Raw genomic sequence first — 26482 nt, 5'->3', positions numbered from 1 at the left:
CTGCTACTGTTCCATGAAGGCAGCCACACTGACACATTAACAAGAGTCCTCAGGGGCTTGGCTTCCCTGGCAAGCACAAGGGGTGGAGAGGTTGATCCCCAGAATGCTCATGGAAGACAGAAAGACAAAAAGACAGAAAGACAGATAGATGGGCCATTTTTAATCTTAGTTTAGTGTAGTGCTGAAAAAGCAGAGACTGGCTGATCCTTGGGCTCACCGACCAGCTGGAGAGTTCCTGACCAGTGATAGACTGTCTCAGAAACTCAAAGTGCATAGCAGAGGTTGACTTCTGGCTTAGACACACCTGAATACACACACACACACACACACACACACACACACACACCCTAGAGTTACCATTCCATCTTCTGTTTTCTATCCTGGGTGCTGACTGCAGGAGTGGACTAAGTTTTCAAGCTCTATGCCTTTGAAACAGAGTGTTAGCCAGGTACCGGCTGCAGTGATACACAGTGATACCAGGGAAGGGTGACAGCTGGGTTGTGCGGCTCCTGTTAATGGTCAAGGGCAAGAAGGAGAAGAGGTAATTCTTTTTAAAAAGAACAGCAGTGAAGAAGCATCAGCACAGGGCACTCAGGAGCACATTCAACACTCCCCTCTCCCACCTCCCTACCCTCACCTCCCCACTCTCCACCCCTCACCTCCATCCCACTGCCCTACAAAGGGACCTCAGTTGCAGCCGCCACAGGGGTGTGCCTCAGGATTGCCTGTTTTCTCTTCTGGCTCATCTTTCAAGTGAATGGAGGAGCTAATGGAGCAGCAGTGCGAGGTGAGAGTTTGACTCTTCTGGCCTGGCCACCTTCCACTGTGCCCCTCTGAGCTGAGATCTACCTCAGGGTTGAAACTGCCCTTACACAACCCTTCCTGATCATCTTGTCCTGGACCTTGTCTTTTGCCCTCCTACTCTTCACCCACAGTGGTTTCCCAGATGACCCACATGAATGTCACGTCCATGCAGCTGAAGTGGATGCAGATGTGGAAAGTGTAGCTCGCCCACCCAAATGTATTGTAAGTTGGTTAAGTATGGGAATCCCTTAAGAAAGCTTAGGAATGTCTACAGAGGACAAAGGCAAAGGGAGGAGGTCCATGGAAAGGGAGCACTCCTGGGATGCAGAAGGTACTCTCGTGGGGTGGGAAACGTGGGGACGGGTAAGCCAATCACACAATGCTCTAAACATGGGCTGGTGAGACCAGGGAAAGCCCTTTCTCCATCCTTTCTACACATGCCAGGTAGAGTTGTGGGGCTGATTGCATTGCGATGTTCCGTTTCACACTCCCAAGCTTTGGGAAGTCAGCCTCCTCTGTAGTTCCGTTACTTTGGAATCTCTGCCTTGGAGGAGCCTAGAGAGGAAATGGGCACACAGCTGGGCCCCTGGATGGGGCTGGGCTGCTGCCAGCCGGCCAGGAGACTGTGAACGGTGTGTTCTTTAAAGAAGAATACAGCATTTCTGCTATCTGACAAACCAGCATATTTCAACATGTGCCTGGGCGTCGACTACAGGCGTGGCAGGGGTCACTTATTTCTGCCTAACGTCCTCCTACTCAGGCATGTGCAGATACCACTCACTCGGCTGTTTGTGTAGTCACGAGGTGTTCTAAACACAGCTGCTTTAAGGGTGTGCTAGAGGTGTGGGTACTTACAGCATCTGTGAGGAATCTTTACAAAGCAAATTTTGGAAGGAGGCCTATTTGCGGATGAAGAGCCACTGTATCCCTTGTCTGAGTTTGGAGTTTTGGTACAGTATTTTGAGAGCAGGATGTTCACGAGATGCTGATTCCAACCACCCGAGGTGTGACATCCCCCTACCCCCACGAACACTTTTCCAAGAGTGGGAGCACTCTTGACTATCCCACCGCAGCCACACCCCGCCTTCTACCAGAGGCCAGAACCTCAGGACTTTATCTTAATCCTGGAAGGTGCTCCATGGCAACGGGACCAGACATTGATGGCAGGGGCATGTCTGTCTGTCCTCAGGCAGCAGAGTCCATATTTCAGTCTTCTCATCCCTTATCTATTTTCCAGGAGTAATGAGGGGGAGGGGTGTCTGTGCATGATATGCACAGTGATTAAGACAGCTCAGATCCATAGGAGGGATGTTTGTCCTCTCAGGTCCAGGTGAGAGATAGCAGACGGGGTTTGGTTTGAGCCTTCCCGAGAGAAGCTTCTTGGACCATTGTGTGGAGGTGTTTTTAGGGTATCCTAGAGAGCTCTGTCTCTTCCAACTGGTAAGTTACATGGTTGTAGGTGCTGAGACAGTGCCCAAGAGACTCCATACACCTTGTACTGACCATCGAGACCCAGTCTTACGTTTTTTGTCTGTATCTCATACCAGTCCCCTCTGTGGCTTTTCTGTTCATGGCCGGGGTCTTTGGTGGCCCTGCCTAGATCCAAAGTGACTGAGTGCTGAGGTTTTCTCTGTTGTTATGTACTGTAATGCTAAATACTGGTCCCCAAGGCCTGGTCGCCCCCAAGGGACCTGATGTTATTGGTAGGGAAGGAGACACAATAGCACAGAGGGTAGATATCTGCCCAGCGTTCGTGTTGATTAAGGCCTATTATAAATATAAAAGTGTCTTTTATCTGAGAACTGAATGAGCAAAGGCGGGGTAGAAACCCTCGTTTGAGATTAAAGCATGTCGGTTTGTACTGTACTATTCAGGCCCAGGGAACATCTGGTGGGTCTACTCTTCTGGACACTTGACTGACTTCTACCTTGAAGGGGTGAGTGGCTGCCAGAAGGAACAGCTTCCTGTGGCTGAGATCAGCAAGACCATGAAGCCTGCTCCGGCTCCAGCAACCTCAGGGACAAGAATAGGATGGGTCCCAAGAAATCTGGGAAGGAGATTTGGGGCAGTAGTCTTATCAGGAAGGGGCTTTTGAAGATGTGAATCAAGTTAAGGTGAGTTCATTAGAGTGGTCCCTAACAATGCTGTCTTTGCAAGAAACAAGTCAGGGGGTATCAGGAGAACAGCAGTGACAGCAGAGGCAGAGTTGGACCTCCAGCAAAGGGTGAGCCAGTCCCTGTTGACAACTCATCAGTCAGCTTCCAGAACAGTGGGGAGGGCCATTTCTGTTGGGCTAAGCCTCCACTTGTGGTACTTTGTGATGGTGGCCCCAGGAAGGCCAATTTCTCAACATCAACCCATTATCTGTCTGTCTATTATCTATCTATCTATCTATCTATCTATCTATCTATCTATCTATCTATCTATCATCTATCTATCTATCTATCTATCTATCTATCTATCTATCTATCTATCTATCCATCATCTATCATAGGATATTGTATATTGGATGTTTTGAGAATCAGAACAACCATGGAATAAAACATAGGCAAAAGAAACAAAGAACCATTCGTGTAGGGAAGCTCCCGATCCCGGCTGTCTGTGAAAGAAAGAAGAAAGAAGTAGGCTGGCAGTAGAAATGACCAACACTCCTAGTTTGGTTTCAGTTCCGTGGGACAAAACACTGACCAAAAGCAACTTGGGGAGGGGAGGGTTTAATTTCAGTTTATAGTTTACAGTCCATTAGTGTGGGGAAATCAGGGCAGGAACTGACAGCAGGAACCTGGAGGCAGGAACGGGAGAAGCACAGGCCGTGAAGGGATGCTGCTTACTGGCTTGCTCCCCTTGGCTTGCTCAACTTTATACGCCCCAGGACCTGTCCAGGAGGAACACCACCAGTAAAGGGCTGGACCCTTCCACATTAATGATCCATAGCAAAAAATGTTTACAGGCCAGTCTGACAGAATTAGGGTTTCATCTTCCCAGATGACTCTAATTTATGTCATATTGACAAAGACTTAACAAACACAGATGGCCATGGAAATGTCAGTAGGGGCCAGGGAAAGAATGGAGGGCATAAAGCCTGTAAATGAGCAGATCTAAGACTCTCTGAGGGGCTGGGCCTGGGGCACACACCTGTGGCCAGCGCTTGAGAGGTGAAGGCAAGAGCATCAGGAATTCAAGGACAGACTCTGCTCCAACACGTTTTAAAGCAAGCCTGGGTTACGTAAGACCCTGCCTTCAAGCAACTGGGCAAATAACAAAAATACCAGACACTGGGGAGGGAGAAAGGTCTGAGATAAAGGCAGTTTCAAGCCAGGGAGGTGAGAAGGGAGGTAAAAACTTGACTATTGTACGCATCAGCCCCCAGCAGAGACTGAGCAGGCAAGTGGTCAGCGGGTTCCAGCATCTTGTGTGACCAGGAAGACCGATGGGCTGTCAAGGACTCTCGGCTTCGCCTCTGCAGCAGCTGAGTATGGGAGTGGTCTCCACGTGGAGAATCATGGGAATTGACTCTTAGAGAAACACCTCCATTGCTAGGATTACTCAGAAGACAAAAATGGTAGATTTTTGAGACCCAGTATCCTGTGTTGTAGGTGACAGAACCTTTGGCCATGTTGGCCATGTGGTACCAGTGAGCTGTGTTGTTTTAACTCGGGGTGGTTGAGTTGTCAGGCTCCACAGTGGAGCCAAAGGGAGACCCTGGTCGCCTGCTATGACAAGAGTGGTGCTTGTAGCTCACCGGGAACCAGATGGGATTGTTTTAACAAGGTGGACAGTCTCTCAGGGACAAGCAGTAAGCAGGGGACAAAATCCAGGAGAGTGAGTCATGTTGTTCATGATGACTTTAAAATGAAGATGAATAGGTCAAGTAATAATGGACGTCTCTAAAGCAAACTGTGGAGCAAACAGGTCCACAGCTGAGACAGAGCTAGGTCGAGGCATTTTACTTTATATAGGTGGAGGAATTTTTATACAACTATGTTGTTATTATTTTATTGATGAATATATTTAAATATATGCATCAGCTAATAGTAATTTCTCCATATCACTTGCTAAAGATCACTGTTCATTTTCTATGTAGTTATCGGGATGTATGAAATCCAGTTCTGGGACGGAATAATAAGTTACATGAATTTTCTTTTACTGTATTTGTTATTTCCTGAGGGCTCTCTCTCTCTCTCTCTCTCTCTCTCTCTCTCTCTCTCTCTCTCTGTGTGTGTGTGTGTGTGTGTGTGTGTGTGTGTGTGTGTGTGTGTGTATTGCAGTCCAATGAAACCTTATAGGAGTTGGTCCTCTCCTACTCTTGTGGATCCTGGGAATCAAACTCAGGTTGTCAGTCTGGGCAGCAATCACCTTCACCTTATGAGCCATTCCTTCCGTCATCCCTTACCGTCACTGTTAGGACATTTTCTGACTTATTTAAAAGTAGTGGATGGGTATATTTGTCTCTTCAAGGGAACCTTCATTCTCTTAAGCGTTACACTTGCTCCCTAGTGTCTAGCTCTTCAATGTCATCGAGAACTATACTTTTTAATCTTCTAAATCATTCCTGATTATGCCCACATCCCGAAGCAATGCGACTTTACCTGAAGGGAGAGTTATTCAGGAGAGAACTGAATACTGAGAGTATTTTGCATGGTGGAATCAGCCACGATTGAGATGGTCAGTTGTTCACCTGATTTGTGCCTTTGCGGAATCCTCTTTTATAAATGACAAGACTCTCTCCAAAGCGTAGGGAACAGTCCCCAGGCACACATGGGAAGAGCAGCTATTTCTGTCCTTAGGTTCTAGTTTACACATCCAGAGTCTGGAAGCTTTGTTCTCAGAATTCATGCTGTCATCAAGAGGACTCAACATAAATAGAGTGGTGGGTTGGCCCATGGCTTCGCTGTAACTGCAAGCAGCTGCAATTGCCTGCCAACCGCTGTGTCTCCTGGGTGTGGAATGACGGCTTCCTCTCTTTTTCTCCTGGGGTAGGCTCCACCCTTCCGATTAACTCTATGTTCCCACCCCCTGTACCTGGCTTCACAGCTGTGGGCTAGTTATCTGCTTTTACACATGCCACGATAATCTTCAGTTGGCTTCTATGAAGTCAGTGATTATCAGCATGATGTCCCCTGTTGGAACACAAGCTCTCCATGATTCTCCATGATCTCCATGGATCATGGAGTTGATGTGGTATCTAGCCTGTAGCCCCTTAGGAGATCTTTAGGGTGTCCTGCAGAAAGACCTTAGGTAAGTGGTTCGCAACCTATTGGTTGCGACCCCCTGGGGTCACGCATTAGAAATCCTGCTTATGAGATGTTTACATCATGATTTATAACAGTAGCAAATTTACAACTATGAAGTAGCCATGAAATAATTTTATGGTTGGGGTCACCATGATATGAGGGACTGTATTAAAGGGTGGTAGCATTTGGAAGGTTGCCAGCCACTGATTTTGAGGATCTAAAAATTCCTTGAAATTGTACACAGTGTGTATGTGCCCTGTTACCTACCAGGAGGGGATCATTCTATAGGGGATCATTCTATAGGGGATCATTCTATAGGGGATCATTCTATAGGGGATCATTCTATAGGGGATCATTCTATAGGGGATCATTCTATAGGGGATCATTCTATAGGGGATCATTCTATAGGGGATCATTCTATAGGGGATCATTCTATAGCACCTTTCATCCTGATGACGATTGCCGTCAAGGGAGTACCCCAACTTGGAAGGCCTTTTCCTTCATGGTGCTTGGTTTGGGCTTACCGCCAGACAGACCCACAAGAGCCAAAGGGAAGCTTATCGGGGAGGAACCTGTGGGAATGAGCATTCTCCTTACAGAAGGTGACCTGTGGTAGGGCTTATACCCTCTTTATCAGACACCACCCTCACACTGATGCCCAGTGTGGACAAAGCCCTTGCAGACCACACAAGAGGGCAGACTAAGAAGTAGGAAGGCACCCAGGCATTTCTCTTTGTGGATCACCATGTTTACCGGCCAGGGACCATTCACTTCAACCTATGAGACAGATACAAATGTTTGATTCGTTAAGCACTGTTGACTTTATGCAGGGGACATAGTGTTCATGAGATGACTCTCACTCCAAAGATTACAGGTATCTGTAGGCGTTGTTAGATGTTGATTGATTGGTGGATGGACACACAAGGAATCCATGACAATACCTCTAGGTCAAGTGTCCGGGCTGAGAAGCCTGGGGTAGACTAACCTGCCAGGCCTCTGGTGCATGTTGCCTAACTTGGGAATGGGTTATGTCCACACACAAGCCCACTGCTCAGACCCGACAGGAACAGGAAAGAGGTGTGAATGTTTGAGCACGATGGTCTTGGGATGTTATACTGAGAACCCAGCTGTCCTCTTACCAGGTGTCCTTGGACTCAGTGGTGAGGGACAGAGGTCCTGCCCTCCTCACCAAGAACATGAAGGCAAATGGGCTTTGTTGACAGAGATACTGATGCTGGGTGACTTGTAGTTTTGAGACAGGCTGTGCTTCGTTAGAAATCACCCGGTCATCAGTGAGGCATCGTGAGGCACAGAGACATTTACTCCAGTTACTTATTCTGCCTTCCAATCAGGAAGTTCATCACCTCCCACCCCCATACACACCACACACACACACACACACACACACACACACACACACACACACACACTGTTCCCTTGGGCAAACACCCTTTAAGAAAGGCCCAGCTCCTTTTGATACAAGTCTGCTCAAATGCCCCCTCTGAGGTTGGTCTGTGTGTTCTCCAGGGATTGGTAAGAGACAGCTATTGGTGGGCTGTTGCCCAGTGTCAGAAAACCCAGGAAATCTTGGGAGAGGTTGGTCTGGCCTACTAGGAATCAGGCTGCTTCGTGTGAAAAGAGAACTCCAGATAAGGTTAGCCTGTTTCCAGTGACCATAAGCCTCATTTTCCCTGAGCTGTGGTAGTTTATATTCTGTGGCCTCTATTTTGTGGTCTGAGGGCCAGCTGTGCCTTTGTCTCTGAACCCTCTGGAGCCTGCAGACCTCTCCCGGGGCAGCTGTGTGCCCAGATCCAGTGACTGGGGGGCAGGGTGGAAGTCACCTGACCTGAAGCGAAGCAGTAGGCACTATTGACTCGCTGGATGTGGTTGAAGGACATGACCTTCCTGTGGGTCTTTCTTTTGGGAAAGGAAGTCTTTGGAAGTTTGTAGCAACTGAATAAATCTTGTCCCTTTGATAAGCGGGGCTCCCCATTTGGCCGGCTGTGGAGAAAGCGCCACATTTCCTCCCATTGTTTTGGCTGATTGAGTTCCAGAGTGTGTCACTTGATAACTCATTTCTGGGGAGCTGTGGCGGAAGTGAAGGCCCAGGGCTGAGAGCTGGAGCCCCTCGGCCTGCAGGCTCACATGCCTGCGTTCCAGCACAGGCCTGCGGCTGTCTGGTTATTCTTGGAAGTTATTTTGATCCGCCAGCCTTGCTGTGGTTCAGGTTTCCGAGCCCAGCTCCAGGGTTGGAGAAGCTGAGGATGCCGCAGTCCATTGTAATAATAGACTTCTGCTCACCGAGGAGGAGGTGCTCCGAGGTTTCAGAGGCCCATGTGCACTCCATGACGTCCCCAATGTGATCTGTGCCCCCCTACAGCATGTGCCTCATCTCGGTATCAGCCTCACCGGATGTGGTCAGGCTGGAGCCAAGCTATACCATGATTGTGGGAGGGTCTCCATCAACCAGAAAACCTGGCAGCTCCCGGGAGCAGAAGTGACTCATGGAGGCCCACAGGAGAGGGGGAGGGAAGGCTTCCCTGAGCCTTGGTGCCATGAAGGATGCTCTCCTCACACAGCTGGGGCAAAGAGGCTGTCAGCCCGGGAAGCCGCAGTTCCTGGGTGGGGAAAGCTGCTTTCTGTACTTCTAGGTACCCACCCGAGCCTCACTTTCAACTTTCAAGTCTGAATAACTCTGCCATTAGAGTCATCATGTTTACTAGATGGGCATAAATGACCATAGCCCAGTGGCCTGAGGGACAGAAATATACTGCCTTGCGATGGGCATTCCGGAAGTTGGAGGTCTGAGGTCACCGCTGTGAGGGTGGTTTCCTGTCTAGTCTGAGCAGGGGAATCCGCCATTGTTGACCAGCTCCTGGTGGTCCTCAGCAGGTAGAAACACAACACAGTCCCTGCCTTCATTTCACCTACATTTTCCTTCTTTTAAAGGGACGCAGTCCCAACGGATGGTCATTCTAGGACCCACCCCAACTTAGCTGACCACAGATGCACTCTTCTCTGATCAGGTCTGTCTCAAGCCCACATTGAGCCTTGTAGGGACCAGTACTTTTACATGTGACGAGCAGAAATCAAAGGAGTAATTTGTGTGATTTCTGCCACTCAGACTGCTGCAGTAAACAACTTAGGGCATACACTTCTGGAAATGTATCTTAAGATGAAACAGGAGATATATTATATGTATTTGTTACCTGGTTCGTCTGATCTTTGCATTTCAATTTTACAGATGCTTTCTTATCAATACCTCATCTGTGTCCTTAACAATGACTTTGTTCAAAGAAAAATGGATCCAGGACCATTCCATGCAACTGGTCTATTTCTAGAATGGGGAGAGCAATTCTGGGCCAGAAAAACTGCAGGACACTCTACCCTTGAAATCTGTCAGTCTTGTGACATTACTTCCCTTGTTCTTGGTCTCTTGTTGCTTGTGAACGGAGGCTTGCAGCTAAGGAGCAACTGCTTCAAAGTTAACCTTGCTGGCACACCTAAGAGTCGGGTGCTGGGACATTTGCTTCAGCCATGTCAACTCCTCCGTAAGTCCTGAGGTTCCTACCTAGCCTGGATGTGGGAGCTCACGCTGGAGACAATCCCTTGCCACACTGAGGTTTTTCTGCTGTGAAAGTTTCTGATAGCTGAGGGGGAACTTGCCCTTCCTGGTGGCAGCTGGTGTGGGAGAGGAAGTAAGTGGGGTCAGCTGAGACTGCCTGAGATTGCATGATTTCAAGACGCTCAGTTCTAAGAAGTCCTACGCTTGCATTCCCAACACTCCTGGCCTGCAGATGTGACGTGATGGGCACATGCGCTCTACCACACTTATGCCTCCAAGCTCTGGTTCTTGAGTCTCAGACTCTCAGACGCTGGGTGAGCTGTGCTCACTGCCTGCCAGGGAAGAACAGTGCTGTCTCATTCAGTGTGTGTGTGTGTGTGTGTGTGTGTGTGTGTGTGTGTGTGTGTGTACTCATTCAAGAGTGTGCGTATATGTGTATGTGCATGCATTGCTTGTCTGTGTATGTGTGTGTATGTGTACTCATTTGTGAGCATGTGCATATGTGTATGTGCAGGCATGTGCATGTCTGTGTGCATGTGTGAGTGTGTGTCTATGCATGTGCGTGCCTGTGTAGGTGCACCTGTGTCACACACATAGAGGACAGAGGCTCACATCAAGTGTCTTTCTCAATCCCTCTCCACTTTATTTTTTGGGTCAGGGTCTCTCATTGGAGCTGGAGCCCACTGATGTACCTAGACAATGGTCCCCAGAGCTCTTCCCATCTCTGTCCTACTACTGTTTCAGAAGTGTGCTATTGCTTTTGGTTCCCTGGAGGTGCTGGGAACCAAACTCAGGTCCCTGTGCTTATGTGGCACATTAATGACAGAGCTGTTTCCTAGGTGCGTTTGATTGTTAAAAACCACATGCATATTCTTATATAATTCATCCATCCAGCTCCAGAATGCTCCCATAATCTCCCCCGTGACCCTTCCCCCACCCCTGCATGCTGATGCTTCTCCCCAGCCAATCACTGCCCAACCACAGTTCCTGGATAGACCAGGGACTTTGTTCTTTGCTTTCTTCCCTCTCTCCTCCCTCCTTCCTTCTCCTCTCCCTTCACTTCTTCATTTCATTTCTTTAGACAGAGTTTCACTCTAGAAGCTGGGCTGTCCTCAAACCTCTAACTCTCCTGCTTCGGCCTCCCATGTGTTAGAACCACCACCCTGGCCTCCTGGATCTGGTTTCTCTCCATAGATTAGTCTGTCTCTCCCAGAACTGAGTGAGGTTGGAATGAGCTGCATGCTCTCCCCGGCTTGGTACAGTTTTGGGGTTCCTCTAGGGTGAGCCCCACAGTTCTTGGTGGGATGAAGCCAGCTGAGCTGCTTGGCCCTGTCATCCCCATAGGCTACTGGGTGAGTCTTGTCAGGCAGAGTGGGTGGTGAGGTTCTTCTGAGAGGTGGCTGCAGTGACCCCTAAGATGACTCAGAGCATCAGGGAGTGGAGAAAGGGCAGCACAGACCCGCTGTCTAGTGAGCCAGCCTTACAGGTGGGTGGGAAGAGGCAGGTTTGAGTGGCTGTGGCTAAGAATGGGGAAAACTTTGCACCCACGCCCATCTTAGTAGAAGTTCCTTGGAGGCAGCTCAGACGGTTTGCAAGCGATGTGTACCGAGCCAGGAATAGCTTTATGGCAGCTCACGCATGGCCTGGCTCTACATAGCCTAGCACCTGCCCTCCCGCGCCTGCCCTGGCGGTGACTGAGAATCCGAGAAATCCCATGCTGTTTTCATCATGGTGCTGTTTGTCCTTCTCTGGGCCTTCCCGCCCAGTCCTCTGACGTGTCCCTTTTTTAACAGCCACTCATCTTGATGAGAGGGATGGTCTATTTTCTGTGGACCTGTAAGGTGTCCAGGAACTGTACTGGGTATCTTTGGTATATACTAAAGAGAAAAAAAGTAGAAGAGAGTACAAATGGCCAGAGAACTCAGCGGCTGAGGAGGGGCAGGAGGTAGGGCCTTGGCTTCTCCCTGCTTCCTCCAGGGTGCATGAGAAACTGAGGCCTGCCATCCACTCTCCCATGCTATCCCTAAGTGCAGTGTTGGAGCACACTCGGTTAGGAACATAACTCATGAGCACAGGTAGGGGTGCTCTTTGGAACCCTTCGTGCCAGGTCTGTGTCATACAGTGTGTGTCACATAGTGTGTGTCACACAGTGTATGTCACACAGTGTGTGCCTGTGCCTGGAAGTTGCATTCGGCTGCTTGCCTCACTCCCAATCACACATCTTTAGTATGATGGGACGCCATGGGGCCCGTCCCAAAGCCACAGTCCCAGCCTTTTAAGTGTATGTGTGTGTGTGTGTGTGTGTGTGTGTGTGAGAGAGAGAGAGACAGAGACAGAGACAGAGAAAGAGACAGAGACACAGAGAGAGACATAGAGAGAGACAGAGACAGAGACACACAGAGAGAGACAGAGACAGAGACACAGAGACAGAGATAGAGACACATACACAGAAAGAGAGAGAGAGAGAGAGAGAGAGAGAGAGAGAGAGAGAGAGAGAGAGAGAGAGGATATGAACCACAAGAAGAAGGGAGCAATGAGGAAGAGAGCCCAGTGTGAGTTCTGCTTGAGAGGTCGCCAGGGACAGAGCCTGGGTGCTGGGGTATGCAGAGAGCAGGCCAGCAATGATTAGAGGAAGAACAGTCTCATGGAGGAGAAGGTCCAGGAAGACAAAGGCGAACCCCTGTGCAGTGTGACTGCCATGGCAATCGTCCTTCCAGCCAAAAGGGGCTGTGGGAAAGCCGTGGCGGGCCCAGCCCCTGTCAGTTCTGGTGAAAGCAGCCCTTGGCAGTGGTGTCCCGGGAGCTCCAGGGGGCTGCAGGCTGGCACACAGAGCTCCTCACCCTGGCCACACTTGGGCAATGTGAGTTCCCAGGCCCCAGCAAACAACCTTGGGCAGAGTCCCACTTCCTCTCTGAGAAAAGCTTTGGCGAAGGGAGTAGGGAGGGACCGTGCATCTCTAAGGGATGGGCTCCCTCAAGAGTGCCCCAGATTAAGGTCATTCTGGCTGTGTTTGCTCCTTTCTAAGGGACCTCAGAGGGAAACAGGAAAGAAATGACCATTATTCTCCGGGCTCTTGCTAACATGGGTTCAGTGACAGAATTCTGTTGTTTGGAGGGGACTTGCAGAAACTATAACCCCAATACTTCATTTTACGAAAGAGAAACAGAGCTTAAGGCCCCTGGCCCAGATCTCCTGGCTGTATGGTATCTAAATTCTAGTTCAGGCTGAGTCTCCCAAGCCCAGGGGAGGAAAAGTACTCAGGGATGGGATCCAGGAAAACTCAGAATCAAGAGAGAGCTCTCTTGGGGGACTTATTAAGTAAGAGCACGTGTTCCTGTAGAGGACTGAGTTTCAAACACCTACATGGTGGCTCAGAATCATCTATTACTCCAGTCCCAGTGGGTTCAATGCCTTCTTCTGACCTCTGCAGGCATCAGGCACATACATGTGCACAGACACACATATGTGCAAAGTACCCATACATATATAATAAAATAACTATAAAAATAAAATAAAAACAGAGTGCTCTCTTGGTCTGAACCCCACGAACAAAGGCTGCTATAGTCAGTTTTGGGGTGGTAGTGAGGGATGAAGTCATTGTGACACCCGATACCAAGAAATGACAAATGACTGAGACAGACAATGGATGTGCTGATGACCTTATCCCAACCCATCCTGAGCTGTCACAAGATTACCACATATCGGTGTGTGTGTGTGTGTGTGTGTGTGTGTGTGTGTGTGTGTGTGTGTGTGTGTGTGAAGGTACAGAGAAGAAATGCAGGATGCTTTGAGCAGAATGGGAGGACCCGACATCTTTTGTCACCTTCTGGCCTAAGGCCTGTTAAACTAACTGCAATTCATAGTCTAGCCATTTTTTGTAGCAGAGACTGTCCTGTGCAGACTCCCAGCATGTCAGAGAATAAAGGGACTTTGGGGGTCTGTTGGCTAACTTCCTGTCTAGTGTGGGAACTCCTGAGGATCTGTGACTTTTCTAGACGCTTCTGAAGAGAGAGAGAGAGAAACCTCTGCCCCCTGGGCTGCCGTTCAGCTTGGGGGCTGAGCAGAAATGTCACCCTGAATCTTGACTGTTCATCAGACCTGTGGTTCCTGGTGGGATGTCATTCTGAGGAGCGTGCAGAGCTGGGCCCTGCATCCGTCGCCTTCTCTGGAAGTGCCGAGGCCCTAAGCCTGGTGGTGGGAGGGAGCCTGGGAGCTGCCAGGGTAGGCTTCAATGGTTTGACAGGCACATGGCCTTGGGCAAATGGTTTCATTTTTGTGAGCATCCCCTCAGCTATAAAACAAAGCAAGGCCCCACTCCAGGGGTAAGAACAACACTCACAAGTGTCCCAAAGCACCTGGAGTCTCTTGTTTCACCCACTGTTACCTGCCCAGCCTTTCACTCCTGTACCCCGAGGCTCTCCTTGACCTACTTCTTGGATCTTCACTCAACCTCCAGGCAGCCACATGGCCAGTGTTCTAGCTGAGCAGCAGAAAGCAGGAGAGTGTAGAGCAGAGCCTGGTGCCGAGCAGGTGAAGCAGTAATGCTTGGTACTGGGTGAGGAGGGATTTGCCAGCCAGCGTGGACCAGTCAGCTGTCCCACCTTTCTCCTACTTGGTAGCCACAACTCTGGATAAGTATTTCTGGTAAAGACGGCACTCACAGGCCTGGCTATGGTGACCTTCTTGCCACATTCCTCTCTGCTGTGGACAGATAGCATGCTCAAGAGCCCTGACTACAGCCATCAGTGTTAGCTAGCAGATGCCCCGGGGTAGGAGGGCGGAGCTGGAGAGATGGCTTGGTGGGTGCGGATGCTTGTGGAGCAAGCGTGAGAGCCTGAGGTCGGACCAGGTAAAAGGTTGACTGGCAAGGGGATGTAAAGGTGGCTGCTTGTGAACCAGAGGAGGCTGCACCTCTCTGGAGGTGAGCAGAGCCGAGGGTCTCACCAATAACCACCAATAAAACGCCGAGGAGCAAACCGTAAAGTGATGGAAACTATGTTTGCTAGGGCTAAAAATAGACATTCCCTGGCGTTCTGTAGTAACACCCAAATCACTTCACGGCTGTGTAATGTGGAAAAAAATATTTCTCATGCCTTGGTCTTCTCAGCCGTAAACAAGCAGGGCTCGACATCCGTGGCCAGCATCATAACATTTGGAGCAAAGATCTCAGCCCAGCGCCAGTCAGCCATTCAAACCCACCCAGGGCCGTTCTGATGGCAATGCGTTCTAAGAGGAGTCTGTAATTTTGGAGAGAGGATCGTATTTTGTTGTATTTGCTCGTGTTTGTATTACGTTTTTAACGTTTACATACATACTATTCTGTCATACGTTCTGAACACCGTCTACTGAGAGAGAAAACGTGAGGCGTGATTTAAGTGACTTTCACAGAACACTGTCTTCTTCACACTTTCTTTGTACTCCTAGCATGGGGAAACGGAGTTGGGGTAGCGGCTGGGGGATTGTACTGGAACTTTGTTGTTGTCCAGTGTGGATGCAGAAGAGCTATGGTTAAACCTGATGTGGCCCGACCCTCACCAAGTGGTTTGCCCATCACCTCACACCTGGCTCCCAGACTTTTTTCTCTTGGGTGTTTAGCTCTAATCCAAGCTGTTTGGATCTGCCTGCACACCCACTGTACCACTGTCCCTTTAACTGTAGCCTACAAGCAATCGGCGACACCACCACCCCCAGTACCCCAAGATCTCTCTACTTGTTTTAAGTCCCTGATGCGAATTGGTTCTTGGATTCAGGTTTTAACTCCCCTCTGGACCAACACTGCAGTCTTTGCTGTGGTGTGCTCACAATCCCCCATTTGTCTATTCTTGCCTAGATGTTAGGTTACCCTCAGGGGCTCTACCACAGCCATAGGAGCAGGAAGCCTTTTGAGGCACACAGCCTCCATGAAGCTGTGTGGTAGTTTCTATGGCTGCCAGGGAGGCCTACTGCAGTCGATGCACTTGAGTTTCTCTGTAGATTCCCATAGATATTTTATAGAGAGAAGCTTAGTCTGATTGGGGCTCCTTAACTTCGTTTGTGAGACTCTGTGGTATATGCTAGGTAGGTGGCCTTGGTAGTACTGGGGATTCTAGTCACCATTTAAGCATGTCTGAAAGCCTTGTTCTGTGTTTCTCCACTGAAGTATTTTAGTCCGTTTGGTTGTTAAGCTACGAATGTAGTCTTCTCTCTCTCTCTCTGTCTCTCTCTCTCTCACAGAGAGAGAGATGGGGGAGGGGGAAAGAGGGAAGAGGGAAAGGAAGGGAGGGGAGGGGGAAGAGAAGGGGGAGAGAAGGGGGTAGGGGGACAGAGGGGGGTGGAGAGCGAGGGAGGGGGAAGAGAGAGAATGCACAAAGGTTCATCACATAACATGAGTAGGGCAAAGATTGTCATGCCCAGAATATTTTCCAGTGGGCTCTCTCTAAACCGAAAACAGTCTTCTAATGTGAGGAATTCCTAGGAGGGCTATGAAAACCCTCGTCTTGTGACATAGCACCCCTCTGGAATGGCGCCTACTGAAAGGTTATTAAATTTTTACCTTTTCGTCAATAAAGTTCTTTATGGGACATTTTTTTTTCTGGCTGCATTTTAATGCAATGTCCCCTGCCCCAGATGGATGAGGGAGGAGACAGAAAGGCCATTTAAAACTCTGGTCTTAGAATGGCCCTATTATGCTTCTCCCTGGATCTAGTGCCACGTGGGCTCTGCTCTTTGCGGATACAGTTTTAGCTGTGGGTAGCTTTCAGGAACTGGAGAGAGATTGTAGCCTGTGGCATGGGGAGGAACATAGAAACCTCTCCTTCAGGGAGTGTGAATGTCTGCTGAGCAGAGTCCTGCGAGGTCTCCTTTTAACTGATCTGAAATCTTTGAATTCTGAATATTTCCTAGAAATTTCCCTTTCTGAATTTAAGGACCTGATTCGCTTTTTTAAGGGTTCAAATATAAAGGTGACAGTGGCAGTGAGTCCCTGGGAATGCTTGTACATCCTTCTTTGTCTTGACACTTGCAGCAAAGATGACTGGGTTCGCTGTTGGCCTTGGTGCTGACTACTTTAAGTTATGATTTTCTTCACCCTCTGGAGTGAGGACAACCCAGTTCTCTTCCATTTCAATCTCTAAAGTTACACACGTGCACAGAATCTCCCAGGCCCACTGGCCCTGCAAGGGCATATTGATGGCACTCTGCTGTCCCTAGATTGAACCAGTTGCTTAGTGGAGACCTCGGGGGAGTGGCTGGGCCAGCTCATGGCGTAATAGAGAACTTGGCTTGAAGGTCACTGAACTTCATTCAGTTTACCAGGACCTTCTAAAGGACTAGGGATTGACATCTTGGTGAAAGTCTGGGTTTGGGACAGTGGCCCAGAAACCCTAGGGTACATCACAGTATTGAGGAAGATTGACAGGCTCTGTATTGAGCCGGAGTCAGAGGGTTCGCATTCCACCCAAGCTCCCAGGCTTTCATGACTTTCCTGGGACTGGGGAGCGCACTCTGATTGGTGGTCTATTCCAGAGTCTGCTGGGCCAAGTCTGAGCGTCAAAGGTGTTAGGGCAAGGGTGCCTTCTGTTTGGTTGCTATGGGGATATGGATTGAAATATCTGAGTCTGCTCTCCCTAAGAGGAACATGTCTATGACTGTGGCCTATTGAGGCGACTGTGTCCTGGTTGCAGCAGGCTTCCTATAGAGGAATCTGTACCGTTCCCCACAGGCAAGGTCCACCCATCTGTGTGACGCTTATGTCCCACACAGGGAAGATTGCCATCTTCCTTGAAGGGCCCGGTGGGCCTGGGAGATTCTGTGCGTGTGTGTGTGTGTGTGTGTGTGTGTGTGTGTGTGTGTGTGTGTAACTTTAGAGATCAAAATGCTTCCCTCTGAGGGTGTGATGCATAACTCCACGTGACAGAAGTGCCAGGTTGTCCTTGCCAGTCACTTCTTAGGGACTCTGACAATAGTTCCACAAGTCTCCATCTATGAGGTAGGGATTTCATAGAGTGACAAATGTCCTCTGAGTCGGAAGGGCAGGGTGAAGTGACTTTTGTGGCCCAGAGAAGGCACACCGGCTTGACCACGGACTTTCGGCGTTGTTTTGGAGGTGCCTTTAGTCATCTGTCCAGCGAATGCCACGGGAAGAATGGGCTGTGTGTAGGTGTGCGGGTGAATAACCACGGAAATTCGCAGCCCTGCGCAGCCCTTCCCGCTGCCGTGGTCGGACGCTTCTTGTTGCTTTGTGAGAACAGCAGATGGGTGGGCTGAGTGGGAGCACAGGGGCCCACGTAGGGAAGGAACATTTAGGTGAGACCAGAAAATGGCTAAGGAAAGAGAAAGCACACACTTGGCCAGGGCATTTGCAAGGGAGCTGGAGGCCCTGCTGAACCCTTAAATAAGGGCCCCTTGTGTGTGCTTGCTAGGAAAACATGCAAGGCAGGTGCTATTGGGGACATTTTGGACTGGTGGCTATCATTTTTAGAGACTTTACATAATTGGCTGAAGGACAGGCGGTGTCTGCGTGGAAGACAGAGGCTGCATAGCCAGAAACCATGGAGCTCCCAAAACAAGCCTGGCCTAGCCATCGGCCCATGTCTCTTGTCGCTTTGCTTAAGTAAGAGGGAGGGATAGCTGGGTGAGGTGTTCCAATCCATCCAACATAGAAACAAGTTGGAAACAGACCACCCAACCCCTTGCTCAACAATATAATAATACCACCACACACACTGAAAGGAACCCATTGTCCTTCTTAGGGATCTAATGCCCAGCGACAGATCTGTCTCTCCCCCCCCCCATCGCTCCTCAGCCGTGTGTGTGTGTGTGTGTGTGTGTGTGTGTGTGTGTGTGTGTGTGTGATTATGTGTCTGCTTCACTCTTCATCTGTCTCTACACACACCTGTCTGTCTGTCTGTCTCTGCTGGAGAATGAAACCCAATGCCCCACATGCTAGGCCTTTCACTTTGATTTCCTTGGAAACTCTTCAGACCTTAGATGTCAGTCTTGGGGTATGGTGAGAGAAAGTAGGCCATTCTTAATTCTGTACCAGTAAAGCAACACAAAAATGTGGCTTAGTCTGGTTTTGCTTTTGTAATCTCTAGACAACCAAGTGCTGCCTTTATCATTAGTTTGGCTCTTCGGAAAGCATCTCACTGGGAGGTGGCTTCCATGACTGGGTAGGGGGCACCCGTATTGTCTGAGAGATGTTGTAGTGCGTGCTGCCCTGTTGGGGCAAAGAGAGTCATTCTTCATATACTGCTTGTCTTCCAACCAAAGGTTCAGTGAACATACAACGCTTGCATGTGTGGAGGTCACCTCTGGTGTGGGTCACTGTCTGCAGATGGGCCGATCTGCACTTCACAGTGGAGGGCACAAGGGGCTCAGACAGGTTAAGGAATTTGCCCAGGGCAGCACAGCTAATGAGTAACAGAGCTGGTGGTCAAGGCTGATGCTTTATTTCCAAGCCAAAATTGGGGCTCCCAGCCAGTCTTCCTGCTTGAAATCAGGTGATTTTCACACGTGTGGCAGAGTGAGAGGGTGGACCCTGCAGGAGCCATTCCAGGCTAGCATCTCAACTTTGGGGTCTCCTTATATTACCAATGCGAGGGCTGCAGCTGTGCCTTCCAAATGCCATCCCTACAAATACCTTTGTCCTCTTTCTCTACTCTGAGTGAGCTCCTGAAGGCAGGTGGTGGTGCCCCAGTGCTAGACTCTGTGTACCTTGCCCATCCAATGGAATGATTAATGAACTAACTCTTTGCAGAATCGGGTCTTTAATTTTGGAAACAGAAAACCTTAAATAATTAGTGTTGATGATGAGGCCAGAGGGCAGACAGGGAGAGGGGGAGCACACAGCCTCTCCTCACTTTTATGCAGAAATTGCATTTTGCTTCAGAAGCGGGACACTTGAGTTTAGGCATTTCTGGGTGGCTAAGTCATTTCTCAGTGTGCGGATCTCACTACTTCTGCTTTATGACGTTTTCTGGGCTGAGGTTCAGATGCCCGGAGCTTCCTGCCTGGCATGTCTGAGCAGTCATGGTCCAAGGCTGAACGCCTTAGGTTTTGTCTTTGCTTTGCATCTTTTTCTTTTTCTGCTGAATGAGAAAGTGTACATCCTTTGTCTTTTCTGTATGTAATAAAATTCCAAAATCATGTCAGACCCATGCTCTCATGGAAGAGTGAGGCCACAGCACCTAGGAGGAAGCAGGGGTCAGGGGAGACTCCCTAGGGCCAACATCGATCCTTTCCAAGGGTCATTAGGAGGCACACAGCCATGTTCAGGGATGATGAGAAGCCCTGGAGCAACTGCTGGGCAACGTTTTGTCAACAGCGCGCCTAGCACGAAGATGCCCTGACTTGTACAGTGCCATCCTCACAATGGTGGAGCGAGGATTCCAGCCAGCTCTCTCCTTAGAACTAAGTGTATTGCAAACCTAACACTTCACACCTTAACCCTGATTCCAGCCCCTCCCCAGACTTCTCATCTGCAGCCAGATACGAACTGCAAAGGCCCTGAAGCCTGGATCACTGGTTGGTCAGAAACATTAGTTACGGTTATAGTTTAGCATATAATGGACTGCAAAATTTTGCTGCTGTAATTGGGGGTATACATTCGACGGTTTTATCGAATGTCAGAGCTTATTCTTCCACATAGCTGCTGGAGAGACACCCCTGGAGTGATGCTTCTCTTCCAGGACAAACACCTATTAAGCACTCAGCACACACTCTTCCTTACAGCCTATGACAGGGCCCTCGGGGCAGGCAGACAGAGCACAGCAAATGGTGAATTGCATATGAGAATTATAGTTTTATTGTCTATACAACTGAAGGTTTAACTCGGACTCCTGCCTCCATCTGAGCTGGATAAAGAAGCAATTCTCTTCATGGAAAAAAAAATAAGCACAGTACACTATTGTAATCTAAGAAACAGGCACTATTTATGTATTGGAAAGCCTTGCTCTCAATGGGGCTAACAGTCTTTTGGCCCAGAAACTACTATGTTTGCAGCTGTAGAAAGAGAGCTGTAGAAATCACAAATAATGAGATGCTAGGGCATTGGGGACAGATGGTTGTGATACCGAGGGAGGCTCCCTCTTGCAGTTGCCTGGTCAGTTCAGCAAGCACGACTCATAGGTGGGCACCATGTATTTGATGTTGATGAAGGCGTCCTCCCCTCCATAGCGCTCGAAGGCTTCCAGGGTCTCCTGGATCAGGTCACCAATGTTCTCCCTCTTCTGCTGGCTGTAGTCGATGCCATCCCCGGAGTTCACTGGTTCAGGTAAATAAACAAAGAGGCAATTATTTCCATGCAGTGTCCCCGGAGTCCCACCCCACAGGTCAGGCATTTTCCCAGAGCCTGTTTGGAGACACTGACAGGTAACACTTTGACGTTAGCTGACATTTAAGGCTGGTGGCAACTCCACAAAAATACCAAATTGCATATGATGGTGACACCATGCCTGAGATTCTAGCATCGCCAAGCTGAGGTGACACTATGAGTTTGAGGCCAGCCTGGGCTACATAAGAGCCCATCTTCTTTAAAAGGCCAACCAACCAACAGACCAGCCCATTAAACAAATGAGGAGAATAACAAAACTCAAATCCAGGGCAGAGCTGGTGAAAATTAATCTAAGATATACAAGTGTGAAGGAAGGCTTTTTGTTCACAGTACAGGCACAGCAGAGGAACGGTCTGTGGTTAGACCATGCAGATAGCCCCATGTAGCTCACAAGAGGCAGGCTGGAGAAGGACGGGCTCAGCTTAGAGCTGTGGCCCATGTCTTTGCAGCTTTGTGTACTTGGTGAGTCTTTTTCTTGAGGGTTGGGGACCACAGGGGGCTGTAGTTATTCCCAGGACTTTGCTGTGATTGCCACTGAGTGACATAAGACGGCCCATCTTAGGGTCATGGCATGCCAGGGCGCTATCGTTGCCAGTTCTGGAGCTTGCAAGTCCAGGGAGGACCTACTGCAGTTAACCCATCCTTCTGCAGCCTGCATTTGACCACTGTGCCTGCCTTGCTGGCCCATGAAGGACTTGAGTCCTAGTTGGCCTTGGCAGATCTTACAAACCTTCAGGTCTCCCACTCTGAAAATTCAGGCTGCAGCTACTCGGGGGGAAAAAGGTTCCTGGCAGTACCTAGACTGTGAGACATCTGAGGAACCCCAGTTCTGACAGAGATGCACTCCCTGTGCACCCTCCAGACTCCACCATTATCATGGTTTCTGCCTACAGAGTCATTAAAACGCTTTTTTGCTGCATCCACAGATTTCAGAGGGCTTTAGTGTCCCTGTTCCCAGAAGGGGAGACACTATTGCATTTAGAGAAGTTGCTCATATTGCCTGGTAACACAGGGGAGGGCAACAAAGTTGGGCTTCTAGGAGATAGAGGGATAAAGGGGTGAGCGAGGGCCAGAGGGTGCACAGGGCCAGGGAGCACGGCACATTCTGAAGGCATCCACCTCATAGAGGGATGGTTTACTTTGCTCATACCTCAGGGACTGCCTTCAAATGGTTACCCCGCTTAATGTAAAAAGAGTGGAGGCTGAGTTGGTATTCCAGACTCCCTATCCCCAGTTATTCAGGGACATTTCAAAAGGATCAGGAACAGTTCAGACCAGAGCAAAGACCTCACACAGCACAGACAGGGACCACTTTCATCTGATGTTTTTCCCGGAACTTCTTAGAGAAATAGGACTGTCTGAGATAATACAGAAATAATGAACTGTCATTCTGACCAGTTTGTTTGGTAAGAGTGAAGGCAGGTAGAAATACAGCAAAGTTGCAAAAAAAATGGAGTCTTAAAACTGTGGCACATAACAATTTATTCTGTAAGGTGAACTTACAAAGACGTACAAGACTGTAATCAGGGGACTTTTCTCCCCATGGTGCATACCTTGTGTAATGGATTTCAGTCTATTTAAAGTTTGACTCACCGAGTGGCTGGCTATTCAAAATGTCAAACACAGGGAACATATCCATGAACATTGGTCAAAACTGTACTTATCATGTGGAGAGAATATCACCAAGAGAGAAGCAGAGTAAAGACTCTAGTCATATTTTTGAGAAAAGCATTAATATCAACAAGAAAATAAACCACAGGTAAACTCGTGTTTAAGCAATCAGACTACCATCATCATCTTCATCATTAAAGACTGGCATGGTCCACCCTCAGAAGAGGGGACTGTTAGGAGTGGCCACGCCAGGGAGAATGTGAGAACTCTGCCCATAGGAGAGGGTCCTTGAGTTGAAACTGTGAGCTGCCTGGGTTTGGCAGGGGTGGGTGTGACTACGGTTTGATGGAGGTGTGAGGGAAAAAATGGTCAGAAACAAAGAAGAGGGCCAGGAAGTCAGGTGACAACAGAGCCAGGCCAAGCTACAGGAGAGCGGATGCTGTGAGCTAATGTTGATGGCTAAGTGTCCTTAGGAATGAGGCCAGTATCCCAGGAGGCCACCGGGAGTGAAAAGTGTCCCAGGAGGTCTTGGGCTAATCTCTGTGTCTGTCTTCTCCCAAAGGACATTCCTTGTAAGTACCAGCCCACGATTTTTCCTACAGTTAGTGATCTTCCTCGGAGTTAGGGAGAAATAGGCAGGCTCTATTGACAGTCGAACCTGCGGCACTCCCTGCCCCACAGGTACCTGGAAAATCAAATTGGTGATGCTGGGCCGTGACAGCTTCCATACGGCTCCTTTTAGACAAAGATTCATGTATTAATCGCTGGTAAATAGCGCCTTTTGTTGTGCTCGAAAGGTCAAAGACTGAATGGGTCACAGGACAGGCACATTTTCCCACTGTGGCTGAGGGGGTTTGGGAAGCCTGCACAATGGAGAACTTAGCACACCCTGGGCTTCACCCCCTTCCAGAACGCAGCAGCGACAAGCAGCACTTTATTCCACATTCTTGCTTTTTAAAAAATATTTAGCTGTGGGAGAAGGCTCTGTGGCTTTGTTTGTTTCCAACTGTACCAACCCCAACGATGAAACAACAGAGCAGAATGAAGTCGCTTGTTCGGAAGGGAGTTGGAGTCGCACTGTTCTGTGCTTGCAGAGTGTGCGTCATGGGGGCAGACAGAGACAGAGAAGCTGAACGAAAACCGAGAGCCCGAGCCTTGCTTTGCATGTCCTGATGATGCCGGGACAGGCTAATGTCAAGCTGCGGCTGACAGGCAGGTGGGGGTGTGATCTCCATTTTGAAACATGCACTTTTCTCCGTATCTTGAGAAGCAGGAGTCGAGGTGACTCGAGCTCCCTGCTTTAAATGCAGACAATGCCACTGGGGGCAAATGTGTTTGTGAGAACAGGACACTTAAAATAACAGCAGTGTCAACCAGGTGCTTATTTACAATTGTCAGGTCTGATTAGGAGCTGATATCACTATTTAGGAAGTGGGGAGCCTACGTTCAGAAGGGTAGGGAGAGACATTGATGATGGAAAAGATACATTTTATTTATAATCACGTGAGTGGGGTTTATGTGGCGGGTGCAAGGCAGGTTTGTGCCCCATAAGAATGACATCCAAACAGCTGAAGGAGATAGACGGGCTGTTCTTAGAGATGCTGGCATGCAGGAGACAGGCAATGGCCTGACCTCCCAGAGACAGTTCCCAGCTCCAACTTATTTAAACTCCATTTAGCACTTTGGATGTCAAATCTTCTCTGATTATCTGAGAAACCTGCTTCAGCATTAAACCCATTCGAACTCCTCTCCTGTCTAATCCCTTTGAAACGGCTCCGACCCGTATGCTACTTCTTGGCCTTTTTCAGGTCACGGCAAGATGTGTATACTTCCTGTCCGCCCTCCGATGGCATCTTCCTAGTGCAGAGGCTCAGCTCATGCCCGTCACTAGGGCCCATGGCAAAGGGCAGTTACATAAGACACATTTACGTTTCACACAGATATCTGCTACTTGGTGGACACTGGCCAACAGCAGACAGAGATCATGTAGAATTTTGATAAAACATCCCCACTAGGGTTTCGATTTCTAGACTGTCAAAGCCCAGTTTCTCTTTTATTTAGTGACTACTGTTACAGAAAGGAAGGATCACAATCAGAGGTGAGAGGCGCAAAGCAGAAAGCCAGGCCAGTGTAGCTGGAGCAGCCAGGCACTTCTTCTAAGCCAGGTTTGGGATTGGCTTTGAAGCTGTGCTCCTTGGCGCTGAGCCCACCCTTGGCCTTGGTGGGATCTGCGGCTACTGTTGCAGGGTGTTCTTTGTGCACATGGAAAGCTCTGGGGGGCCCTGCAGGATGAAGGGGCGAGTGAATACATTGGGGTCCTTGCCTCTGGGGGAGCTTGCCAGCTGGGGGAGGAACTCTCTTAGGTCACTTTTCACACAGAGCAAATGGTCACCAGCACCCACGGGAACACACGTGGCTTCCGAAGCGAGCCTTACAGTCTCCTTTTGCTGCCCACTGGACATGAGCCTGGAGAGAACTCTGGCCCACTTCTTTAAGCTGGGTGCCCAAGGGACTCTTAGGTGAGAGACAGGAAGAGCAATCGAGAGTATGTGGATGGCCACCTGGCTCAGAGAACATTCCACGCAGATTTGGGATTTTCTGTTTTGGATGCTGTTTTCAGTAATACTTTTTAATGGTAAATGGAAAGACAGTCTCGGGAGCAGTCACAGCTACTGTTACTTGGAAATAAGAGCCTTATTTAAATCACAACAAATAGACAGAAAACAAATAAATGCCGGCTTCAGGTCCTTCGCTGACACAGCAAAGGATGAACTGCTGTCTCTTCCTGACGCTGACTAATAAAAGGGCCCATTTTAAGAAAGAAGAATCTGTTAACTCTGACACATCATGGCCCCAGGCTGCAGTGGCCTGGCCCTCAGGACTGACCAGGACAGGTTCACAGATGGGGGCAATGTCACCGATGAGGATGACAAGTAGGTGCCTGCCCCACCTCCACCTCTCAGCCTCACAATGGCCAAATGGTTTGGGCAATGCCTCAAACGCTCTGTAAGGGCCAGGAGAGATGAGGGGTGAGGGATTGTGAGGTGGCTCACGACAGGAGCCACCAATCCCCTGATGACATGAGATCTATAGGACAGAAAGCGAGAACTGACTTCCACAATCTGTCCTCTGACCTCCATATGCGCATGGTGTGACTTTACCTTGACACATCCCAAAACCAAAACTGAAAGTTAAAAAATAAATGTAATAAATATGCCAAAAGAAAACAAGAATGGAACACTGGAAGAGGGGACTCTGAGGATGCCTAGACTTTTGTCCCCAGTCTCTTCTTGTCCAGTTTTCTAACCTCTCCAAGTTCTGGCTTTCTGTAACTCATGGAGCTTAATAAGAAAAGAGATTGGTGTTGCCTTCCAAGTCCCTGACAGGCCTTGAAATACCTGAAGAAGTCAGCAAGTGTACCAGGGATGCAGAGAGGGCAGACGACAGCAGTAGAGCGGGCTTTGAAGTAGAGCGCTGCTGAGCATCGTGGCTTGGTGACACCCTCCATTCCCCTCTGTCTTGCTGGTGTGTGGAAAGCAAGCTGTCACAATTAGCCATTTTGCACACAGAGCACTTGAATGTGACCTGAGGACAATCCAGATCGAAGCTTTCCCCAGTGAGGGTGTGTCCATCAATATGAAACAAAGTGCTAAAGTGCCTTTGGGCACCAAGGCTGTGGGTGCTGCTCTCAGAGGGCAGCCAGGACTCTTGTCCATTGTGGCTGGGTGAGCTTCCTGAAGTGATATGAAGTGGAATTGAAATACAGCAATAGAGAAAAATGCAATTGTTTCTGGATCAGAAAAGGCATGCCCAAGGTTCTCCATGAAATCAAAAGTCCCTGTGACCTCTCTGTATGTGGTGGCATATAACCTGTAATTCTACTCTCGGCTTAGAGGTAAAGGTAGCAGAGTTCAAGGCCAGGCTATGTATAGTGAAATCCAATAAAATAAAAGCAAA

General features: G+C 49.0%; 1 protein-coding gene and 1 long non-coding RNA gene across 5 annotated transcripts in view; one reads left to right on the top strand and one right to left on the bottom strand.

The window, feature by feature from the left end:
- Positions 1–14347: 14347 nt before the first annotated feature.
- Positions 14348–26482, top strand: part of LOC120100098 (uncharacterized) — a 26135-nt gene continuing 14000 nt past the window's right edge. The window contains exon 1 of one of the 2 annotated variants that reach the window (XR_015649438.1): positions 14348–14452. This is a non-coding gene — a long non-coding RNA (uncharacterized LOC120100098). Of the gene's footprint in view, positions 14525–26482 lie in introns of both variants that reach the window. The other variant, XR_015649440.1, reaches the window with a different exon arrangement.
- Positions 20364–26482, bottom strand: part of Pacrg (parkin coregulated) — a 422656-nt gene continuing 416537 nt past the window's right edge. For all 3 annotated transcript variants that reach the window (NM_001389238.1, XM_087581084.1, XM_087581078.1), the window contains one exon: positions 20364–20845. In NM_001389238.1, the coding sequence (NP_001376167.1) occupies positions 20685–20845 (161 nt within the window). In that variant the 3' untranslated portion in view covers positions 20364–20684. The remainder of the gene's footprint in view (positions 20846–26482) is intronic.

Source organism: Rattus norvegicus, chromosome 1, assembly GCF_021556685.1.
Source record: "Rattus norvegicus strain SHRSP/BbbUtx chromosome 1, alternate assembly SHRSP_T2T, whole genome shotgun sequence".
Lineage (NCBI taxonomy): Eukaryota > Metazoa > Chordata > Mammalia > Rodentia > Muridae > Rattus > Rattus norvegicus.
The sequence above is the reverse complement of the archived record's forward strand: the minus strand, read 5'-3'. Positions and strand labels throughout refer to the sequence as shown.